Source organism: Solanum tuberosum, unplaced genomic scaffold (assembly GCF_000226075.1).
Source record: "Solanum tuberosum cultivar DM 1-3 516 R44 unplaced genomic scaffold, SolTub_3.0 scf00004, whole genome shotgun sequence".
NCBI classification, from domain to species: Eukaryota; Viridiplantae; Streptophyta; class Magnoliopsida; order Solanales; family Solanaceae; genus Solanum; species Solanum tuberosum.
Window position 1 is genome coordinate 1,347,803 of NW_006238930.1, and position 10,995 is coordinate 1,358,797.

A 10,995-nucleotide genomic window follows, 5' to 3' on the forward strand; every position below is an offset into this window, starting at 1 on the left:
AATGCTTGTGAGATTTGTAACAGTTGTCAGATCATCAGAACTGTATAGTATCATTTTGATGCAACTTCTGCTTTGAACCTTACTTTTTTGTTGAATTTCAAGTCGTGAAATGTCCACAATGTTGGCTACTTGAATTGTATGTTTGTTTCATCAGTAGTTTAGGAAATTGTCTTGTAATTTTTACTGTTCATGGGCTTGTCAAACAAAATTAGGAAGAACGGTTAGGATTTTTCGTTCAAAATGACTTGTTATACTGCAAAAGTGTAGTTTGATGACCTACAGCGTCCTTGAAGAACAATATGAAAGATAAAGCAATGACATTCTTTTCACTGTGTTGAGAGATACTCTGGATCTCTCCAATTAAGGAGATCAATTTCCTCATTACGGGTCGATGAGTGTGTTTATTACATTCACCAAAAGTAAGTTATTGCTGTTATCATGCAAGCATGGTATTTGACATCTGCAAGGATAGTGTTCAACTTAATATGAACAAATATAAAAGGATGATATCATTTCCACATCAACAGATTAAACTAAAGAAGAAGTGTGTTTTTACTCCCATGATACAGAAATAATGGGTAAAATACAGCATTCAGCACTTACATAGCAGTTTGAATCCTGTGTCAATTAGACACTATTACAATTGTGAAAAAAAGTTGCAAATTTGCAGTTAACGAAATCCATTCATACTTCCAACATAACTGGGAAAGCAAACTTTTGAAACTTGATGTCCAGTGAAATCACTTGCTGCTGCCATCACCAAATAAATACCCCAAGGAAGATCCACCACCAGGTGCTGCTTGGACCTTGGTTGAACGCCTTTCCTGCAATTATTCCAGGACAAAGATTGGTAACACATAAATCTTTAAGCAAGCCAAAAAGGTGCTGATATTTATAATATTCTTCCATTGGGAAGAAAATCAAAGCCTAAATGCAGACTGGCCATGCCTATTGAGGCAGTTAGCCACATCTAGTATACGAAGTTACGAGGCTTGAGAAGTTGAGTATTATGATCTCAAAACAAGAGTTCTGTTAAGAAAGAAAGAAACAAATGCAGATACATGGACCAATGATAGAAGAATGGTTTCAAAATTAAGAAAGGTCGTGTGTTTAGTATAGCAGATTGTAGAATATATAATTAAGTAAATGAATGTGTGATCTCTTTAACAACTTGAGTTTTTTTATGAGATTCCACGATTCAATAAAATACCAAAGCAGCAAAGAGAACCTGGGCATTCAATTCTCACGGCAACCCATTGTCAAATAAGATATTCATGCTCTATCTGACAGTTTAAGTTTTTAGATGAAATGATTACGCAAATCAACATAGATACAAGTTTGCAAACTTTAAAAGCACTCCAAAGTTCAAAAGAATGGCAGCAGGAATCATAAGAAGTTGCTAGCTAACATACTGTTAGAAAGTTGCCGCAATTCTGGCCATCAGCACGAAAATAGTTGTTTGTGTTGTTACTGTGAATGCCTGCTGGTACATTCTTGGTGCTATCCACAGGTTGTGCAACAGCAGCTGGCTTTGAGGCAGGCTCATTAGTTGGAGCCTTTTCCTGGTTGCGAGCAGTCTGAGAATTGTTAGCAGGCTCTCCACTTCCAAACAGGTAGCCCAAGGAACTCTGACCGCCCCCAGCACTCACTCCGCGGCCCATCCTTAATGATTAATTTCTCTACGAAAAAATCAAGTACGACATGTTAATTAAACTGTAAAATAGAACAATTCAACAGTATTTTTTAAACTAGTCAGCAATTTCTTTCAATAAACATTGACAGGCACACAATTGTGCTCAGCTCAACTACACAACAACATCACTAAGCAAACTCATACTCCATTGTTAACGATCATCTTCGCTTTCAGAGACCAATAAGCTATATGTTCTTAACACCTACACAATCTTTTAACCAGCTTTTAATATCACGTTCTACAGGGTGCGGTGCTTCATAACTCCACTGTACATAACTAACATTCTCAATCAAAGATCAAACAAATACACATAACATACTACATTATCCAAATCCTGTTCACTCCAAGAAAAAGTTCAAGTTCCACTTCTTAATTTTGCGCATCCAAGGGACTAGGGTTCGCACAAGGTAGGAATAAGGTTGCGTACATACCAGCCTCCCCAGACCCCACTTGCGGCACTATGGATTGCAAATCACATGCTTTAAAATGGAAGTCACTGAACACAAAACAAAACAAAACACTATAGATCCACTGAGAGAACTGTAAATCTGCCTCTGGAAAAGGGCTAAATATGTCACCATGAGATAAACAGAGGATAAAAATTATAACCAAATTCCAGTTTTCTCAAACTAATCATTTTCCCATTAAACGAGCACAAGATCTAAAAAACAACAATTCACATCGACATATGAATTCACATCAACCAGATTAAACAGAAACTCACATCAACCAGAAAAACAAAAAGCTTGAAGAAGAGAGCAAATCCATACCTTTGGTATCAATTCCGAAGCGAGAGACAGAGGAGAGGGGCCGGTTGGGGAAATAAACTAGCTTTAAATAAAGGTTTTAAAGAATTTGAATTTTGAAAAAGAAAAAGAGTAATTATACTAAATAGCCCTATAATATTAATCAATTGCAACTACAATCCTTTGAATTCTTTAGAAAATAAGATGCCACCCACACCTTTTATTGTTATGAATAATAAAAACTATAGTATACATTATTATCTATGTTTTCTAAAAAATATTTAAGTTCCATATATATGTATAATCCTACACAAAAAAATACACCCATCTAACTAAGTTAATTTAACCACAGTTTTTTTTTTTTTCCACAAATGTCTAACATATTTAAAATGCAAGAAAACTATTACTAATAATAAGTAGATTATAAATATACATATTTGTTTTTATTCACTATTCAATATTAATTTTGAATAATAGACTATGTTTCAAAAATGTTTTTTCTTTTCTTCTAATGGGGAAATGGTTAGCTTGAGATTTTAGAGGATACATATTTTTGTTTAATATGTATTTTCTTCCATCTTTTCAATTTAATTTTGTTGTCTGATACAACTTTTGATGTTGCGGTTTCATTGACTTTTTTAGTACTTTTGTAGGTTAAATATGTTTTTCATAACTATCTTAAAAGTTAACTGTCAGAATTTATTAAATATTTGATTGTAGATAAAGAAAATCACGTATAACTAATTTATAGGATTAAACAATTTTAATCTATATTTAAAGGGTCATTTTTAATTTATCCCTAACATAAGGGATCATTTCTCAAAAATTCTCAAAACATAATTGTGAACTTTGAAACGAACCGACAAAAAGGAGTGCCCCTCATCACGTTCCATTTGGTCTACGGATGAGTATTTTGTTTATTATATGATAGCTTAGACGAAGAGGAGATGCACGTATATTTCATTGGGGAGGATGTCTTAATTGCGAGCTACGAGTGGTTGGATATAGTGGGTATGAGAAAAGATAGAAATAGTTAGATCAAAAATGTATTGGGAGAGATGATTAGATAGTAGTTAGTATATGAAATTCTTAATTATAATATTATTTGTTTATTTTTCGCTTCATTTATTGTATTATTTGTTGTTATTATTCTCTTCTCTATTATTTTCAACATGACTATTTCAAATTTCAATATTATATTATTTTCTTCCATACTTAATTTTGATATACTTTATTTCAATCGAAAATTTATCGAAAACAATTTATCTATCTTAGTGGAATGTTATTATTACTATAGGATAGTTTGGAAAGTGGAAAAGGATCAAAAATACTCGTGTACTATTCGAAAAGGTTTAAAAATACCCCATCATTCACCTATTGGGCTAAAAATATCCCTAAGTCAATATTTTTGGTCCACTATTACCCTTCAAACTAACAACCTTATATTTTTTTAATTATTATTATTATTAATTATTATGTGACGTCTTTCTGTTGGATAAAGTTTAATTCCAACCCATCCAATCTCCTACCCCACCGACCCATATTGACATCCCTTGACCCAAACCCAATTATAAGATCCATTAGAAATAAAAAAAATTGAATCATCTCTTCTCCTTAACCTAATATCCTATTTTTCTTCTTCCCCTTTTCTTATTAAGCGATTTCAAGATCAATTTCACCCAAAATAATCAAATTTTCAATGCAGCGTTTTATTGAAGTTGAAAGATTCAATCGTCTATTGAAGTCGAAACATTCACATGTTTGCCAACTAAAAATGTAAAATGATTACAACTAGCAATAAATTCCCATGTAAAATACCAATCTGTAAAATTCACATGTAAAATTAAAAAAAAATCTTTTCAGATGCACAAAATTTCTTTTCAGTTCTCAAACTTCAAATCTTTATAGTATTTTCTCTTACTTTTAACTTATACACATCAAATGTTTTAAAAAAAGGGCACAGTGAGCTTAAAAAGTTTATACACATCAATGGTATAAATACAGAAAATTTATAGTAATATAAGTGACAAAAACTCTAATAATGAAAAAAATTACTAAAGACAAACTAATAGTTATTTTGGGTGAAATTGATCTTGAAATAGCTTAATAAAAAAAGGGGAGAAGAAAAATAGGATATTAGATTTAGGGGGAGGAGATGATTCAATTTTTTTTATTTCTGATGGATATTTTAATTGGGTTTGGGTCAAGGGATGTCAATATGGGTCGGGTGGGGTAGGAAAAAGTTTAGTGAATTGAATTAAACTTTATCCAATAGAAAGACGTCATGTAATAATTAATAATAATAATAATAATAAAATATGAGATTGTTAGTTTAAAGGGTAATAGTGGACCAAAAAATTTGATCGAGGAGTATTTTTAACTCAATAGATAGATGAAGGGTATTTTTAAACCTTTTTAAATAGTATAGAGATATTTTTGGCCCTTTTTTGTTTGGAAAGTATTGAGGGTTTTCTTATCCAATAAATAGAAAGAAAAATATATCTATGATATAACGATAATCTAATATAATTATTAACAGATCAAAACTTTCCCATGTACAACACTTAACTATTTTATTCTACTCTCCAACCTAAGAAACTATTCTTGTCATTTCACTCCCAAAGTCTATCAAACAGTGTTGGTAAAAGTTTGTCTATTATCCCAAATTATGCTATACCATTTTGATTGAAAGCAAAAACAAATTAAAAAAAAAAAAAACTATAGTAGTAATATATCTTTGAATAAACTAAAAATCTTTAGATAACTATAAATTAAAGAAAAAACAAACTATCACTTAAACTGAGACACAAGAAATAATTGCTTCAAGTTCTTTTGGATTCATTTCATAAAAGAAGGGACCCCATTTGTGAGTTGTGAGAAATACAAAATTGGATTCGGTGCATAGGATTTTTATGGAAGAAAAATAAGTGAACACATGTGAGTTGTCAGTTCCCTTTACTGGATTTTTGTCACAACTGATAACTTGGAAAATGCAAGATAGACATGAAATCATAGTGGAAACGGCCAAGGGTCCCCCCTCCTTCCCTTTTTCTCATGCAGGATATTTATATTAAAATATGATTAATTTGAATTTACATTGCACAATATACATTTAAACAAAAGACTCCCTATTTAAGAAAATTTTGTATCCAGTTGATATCTCTAATTAAAAATGAAACAGTCTCATGATTTGCTACACCACTCTTTTGCGGTGGAAACAGCTAAGCTGCTAGTAGTTTAACAAGGATATTTGTTGACAATATTGCATTAGTTCTTTATGTAGCAAAAAGCTGGCAACATTTGTTTCAAATTTGTCGGTGGTATCACAAAACTATTGTGGCAGATGTGTCGGCAATCCCTTTTGTCCTTGCCAGAGCTTAGAAATCTAGGTAAGTACTGAAAACGTCCATTATTTCATGACCAACAGGCATAAAGTAATTGACACACACTTGGAATAATTGACTTATAAAATTGTCGGACCCAAGCATACCTTAAGATTAACTTTGAGAAAAAAACCAATAAAAGTTAAAAAGAATCAAGTTTATTTCTATTATAACTTGTTTCTGACATTCAAATCTAAAAGCATTCCTTTTCCTGAGTCACTTCCACAAGGAAATTCTCACTGTCACAAGTATAGTAAATGGAACAAAGTAATTGGATAAACCGAACATGTACACCAATAGCTACTTTGGACATTCAACATGGTTAATTTACACAACAATAACTTTGCTACATTTCTAATAATAAGGAATTCAGCAAAACAACTTCATGTTGATGGAATCCTGGAGATATCTACCAGTATCCTATGTAGGCCTTGAGGCTTGGAGAAAAAAGGCGAGTGATCAGCACCCTTAAGATGAAAAACTTGTTCTGGAGGATTATTACTAATTAGGTTTTGCTGTAAGGCTATTGGTATCGCATTATCTTCCGTTGTTTCTATATAAAACCGCCTAACAGAGCCATACTTGGAGTCGGTAAGACAAAGCTTCTCCAAAACTGGGGAAAAGGGAATCGGCCTCATTGAGACAGATGCTAATGCAACATCCTGCATAGAAATTTAAATGGTAAGAGGAGAAAGCTTGGAATATCCACAAATGGCAATTTCCCCAAAGGTATACAGACAGATTTTGTAAGTAAAGACACCAGTTATCCATTTCAAAACCCACAAAAAGAATATCAATTTTAAGTCTTTCCCTTGCTTCTATAATAAACCAACAATTAGCAATTCATATGACAGGTTTAGGGCATCCAATGAATGGTCAATTAATACCAAGATATAGGTGATACCAAGTAAACATTAGATAAGACTCTTTATTTTACTCTGCTATGTTTTGCATTGTCCGACAGAGGATAAGCTAACCTACTAATGTGGAATCACATATACCACACTCCGGTGCCCATATATTACGCTTTTCAGGGTCATTGACATCTGCCCCAAAAGAAATATGTTGCTCAACTCATATAGGTACCCTTTACTCCCTTTCTCCCAACTCCCAATTTGTAGTGGTCATGACCAGTAACGGAAGTTGCAAAGATTTTTCGCAAGTTATGTTTTAGAGTTAGAAAGTAAAAGTATTACATGGAAGAGTCCATTTTAGCATTTACGGGAAAGCTGAAAGGTAGATTTTGCCATTTTTCGAAACATAAAATACTTCATCTATAACTCAAAGACAACATACCTTAGCAGGACTATGGTTGAATAACAAGTCCCTGAGGAGTGACTTGTCCAAATCAATAGCAGTTGGAGGCTTGTCGTTCCCATTGGCATAGATAAATATTTGAGACTGTCTCATAAGGTCATTTGAATCCGTCTGCAATGAATATGAACTTTTGTTAACAACAGGAGAACTTAAAACTCAATTAGTCAAACAAGCAGCAAAAAAGCTTCAACCACCACAACTCCAGATACCAAGGGATCCTTTTAAATTCTAATTCACTTCATTCTAGAATTACAATACCAAATGAAGTTTCAAGAATTTTGTCAACCCAATTTCGAGAGGGACTGTAAAAGTCAGCGCGAGGTAAGTCACCTTCAATCTCTCTCTCTCTCTCTCTCTCTCTCTTTCTTTATTACCTTGCCAGAGACGATTTTGGGACAATTTTCTTCAAATATTCTAGATCTCATTTCAATAAGCAAAGTTTCTCCAAGAAACCAGAGATGATTCATTCACAAGTTTTCCTCAAAACTACAGCTAGTAGAGAAACTATACAGAAGAGCACATAGTTCACTCTTTCACCAGAAACATATAGCATGTGTTCTTGTGGGTTATCATGATGAATAGTAGATTCCTTGAAGCACGTCACAGAAAACCTGCACGGCAGTGACATAACATCCCTAATTTTCAAGACTTAAGTTTAAATTTCTTCATGAGTATATCATGGCATCTATGTCCTAAATGATGAAGCACTGATGCTGAAGCTTACCAAAACATGGCAACCTATGTGAAAATGAGATTGACTTAAAAGCAAGAGCTCAAAGACCCATTAGGTCTCAAGAGGAATAGTGAAATCAATATCTGTATCATGTAGTTTAACTGTCATAGCCCCAATATGATAAGATACATGCCCCAAATATTCACAAGAGAAAACTACTTTTACATCTAGCAGAGATGATCTGATCACAAATTAAGATAAGGGATAAGTGTGGGTCGCCTGAATAAATGAACAACGAGCTCAATAATCAAAGGAGACATGTAACATAAACTTACAAGGACAAAGGTCAAATTGGGTGCACAGTGCAGATTTCAAAAGAACCGATTGAAAGTAGTTGATCAAAATGACCAACTTTTACCTTTTGTGAGAACATATCAAGGGCACTTTGTCCACTAGTGAGCATTGCAGCAGCAACAAACACAGCTTTCGAAACCTTAAGGGAATGGAGCTCCATCGCAAAAGATATACATGCACCGCCAAAATCATGTCCCACTAAAATCACCTACATGGTTAAAGAAATATTCCAATTTTAATTCAACCATGGCAGAGCGAAAATAGTTATGAAGGGTGATAAGGACTATCCACTGTAGTTAGGTTGGGATTTGGAGATTCACAAATCTCAGCATTCATATCTAAAAGTATCATGAAGTGATATATCCAAGCCTCACTTTACGACTAATTAACTTGCCCAATGAGCACAATAAAATAGATTAATCCAATGTGGGAAGAAGAAAACTTTTCCTTTCTGTTTTATCATGAATTGCTGCTCTTCCCCTAGCTAATGCAACAAAGACTTGGCTAGGGACAGGGTACTTTAAGTTAAATCACACAGCAAGTTCATATGATTATTGATGATATGACCTTTTCCATCTTGTTCCCCTGTTTCCTGATTTCGCACTCTGGGTCACTTGTATTTAGTTTAATTTAAGATGAATCGTGTTGAAACAGCTGAAGTTTTGCTTCAAAGAGATGTGACTGCTTATCCTTCTATAAGTCCTCATTTGAGGAGAAAGAATGGAAGAAGGTTGTTCATACTGAATAGCACCTATTACAGCAAAAATGAGCATGACCTTCTCTCAATCACAACAGTAGAATGTGATTTTGCAGGTACCAGAGTTTTGGAACAGCTAACTTGGCAAAGAATAAAAAGTTCCTCCAAATCACACTTTTTTTAATATACTCAGTTCTTATAAACACTTCACCAGTCAATCTCCACTAGTGCCCAAGAATTAGGAAGCACATGGTTTTCTTTAAAGCTCTGAATTTCCAAAATAATGCAAGATATAATAATGGATTCAGTGGGAAACAGAATGCTAGAAATGATACAGAACTAACCTTCTCTCCATCAGCAAGCTTCTCAAGAAAATCAGTAAGCGGCTGTACATATTGCGATAGGCTTGCGATGCTATTTGTGTCGAAAGAATGAATGCCTGAACCAGTTAAATCAACCGCGGTAACTTTAAATCCAGCTTCTTCTAAAAGTGCAATGGTTTTATACCAACACCAGGCCCCAAATCCACCACCATGAACGAGGACGAAATGGTTTGTCTCTAAATCATCAACCTTCACTTCCTGCAAAAGATAGACATCAAGAAGACTGAACTTAGACAAACTTACACCATGACACCATAGTAGAAAGCAAAAGGACTGTTCTTATTTATTTATTTATTTAGGGGGGGATTGGACAGCAGAAGATTGCTCTTAGTATTCCTGGAGCAAAATGTATCCCAATTACCATATGTATGAATGCATGATCACATGAAAACAAGAAAACGGAAGGAAGCTAAACTGCAATGAGGCTGTCTCAATTTGTGGTTTCCTGCTGAGTTATCTGGAACTACTAGATAGAAGTTTAGTGGCTTTAAGGGGAATGAACCACTACAAATGAACATACATTCTTGACCAAGTATAAGCTAAACCAACAAAATGGCTCAATATCTGTAATTTCCATTTCAGATTGCGGGTAGTAATTAGTATGAGGTTTTAAGTTCAAATTACATTAGCAGCACTTAGTTGTGTTATTTTCATTTTTTCCAAAACCTATTTTAGCACTGTTTTTTTCTTCTTAAAATTAATACCTTAGACAATGTCGTTTTATATCTTCACAAATGTATTTGTATTGGTTATACAATGAGGTAGTGTTTAAATTGAGGATGAACACCATTTTCAGCTACCCTGCATATTAATATAATTCAATACTTTCAAGCAAGTGAATTTTTGAAGTTACTTAATGATACATTGAAGAATTACCCACCTTAAGTTAGTTTTGACTTAAATGAATGTTACTCCGCTTAATTATTATTTTTTGGGCATAATTTGATTTGACATGATTTTTTTTTAAAAAAAAATCTTGAAATTTGTGTTAGTAATAAATACATCTTAACATTCATGTCCTATAGGCTATAACACTACTGAAACTTGGGATCTAAATCTTGTCACAGCATTTTGTGGCTAAAATACCTTCTCATCAATAATATATCGAAATGTGTCATTATATTTTTAATGGACTAATAAGGAAATAATGTCAAAGTAGAACAGAGGATCATCTTAAAATCTCACTGTCTGCCGGTGGCATTTCTAAATAGCATAATAAACAATTCTTAGTATATTAGTCTAATTCTGTGACAAAATTTTCTTCCATTATTTTAGTGCATTATTCCCATGATGCACGGAAATCTAATCTATCAATTGGAATACAGCGAACTCGCAAAAGCTACGGATTCATCGCCCATAAATAGGTAATCATATAAAGGAACAACGAAATACAAATCAAGCAAATGCCAGAATTGTTAAGTACATAATAGAAATGTAAAAAAAAAGAAGAAGAAGCAGATACCTGGTTCACAAGCTGGTGAGGCTGAAGAAGAGGATCAGTAAGAGAGCGTGCCCTAGAGCTAGAGGAACGCGGCAGAGGTGGATTCTTCTTAGAATTAGAATTCGGATACCGAAGCGAAGCTGAACGATCAAAAGGAACAGCACCACCTCCTCCGCCGTTTTGCATTTGCTGCTGTAGGAGAATCGCGGCGGCGAGAGCTCGCTCCTGAATGATGGAATCGTCTCTCTTAGACGATCGATTCCTAGACCACCTGTTGCTCCCGCCGCCATTAACGGCGGGCCGCCGCC

General features: G+C 34.0%; 2 protein-coding genes across 2 annotated transcripts in view; both read right to left on the bottom strand.

The window, feature by feature from the left end:
• Positions 1–486: 486 nt before the first annotated feature.
• On the bottom strand, positions 487–2,562 carry LOC102579021 (protein SPIRAL1-like 1). Its single transcript, XM_006338291.2, has 3 exons — positions 2,464–2,562; positions 1,413–1,679; positions 487–824 (listed from the first exon to the last, which is right to left on the bottom strand). The coding sequence occupies exons 2-3, from the start codon at positions 1,659–1,661 to the stop codon at positions 741–743; spliced, it is 333 nt and encodes a 110-aa protein (XP_006338353.1). The 5' UTR covers positions 1,662–1,679; positions 2,464–2,562; the 3' UTR covers positions 487–740.
• A 3,398-nt stretch (positions 2,563–5,960) lies between these two features.
• LOC102579347 (putative methylesterase 11, chloroplastic) overlaps positions 5,961–10,995 on the bottom strand; it is a 5,808-nt gene continuing 773 nt past the window's right edge. The window contains exons 2-6 of the mRNA XM_006338292.2: positions 10,709–10,981; positions 9,208–9,444; positions 8,231–8,374; positions 7,119–7,250; positions 5,961–6,484 (exon numbers count right to left, since the gene is read on the bottom strand). Coding sequence (XP_006338354.2) covers positions 6,206–6,484; positions 7,119–7,250; positions 8,231–8,374; positions 9,208–9,444; positions 10,709–10,981 — 1,065 coding nt within the window. The 3' untranslated portion in view covers positions 5,961–6,205. The remainder of the gene's footprint in view (positions 6,485–7,118; positions 7,251–8,230; positions 8,375–9,207; positions 9,445–10,708; positions 10,982–10,995) is intronic.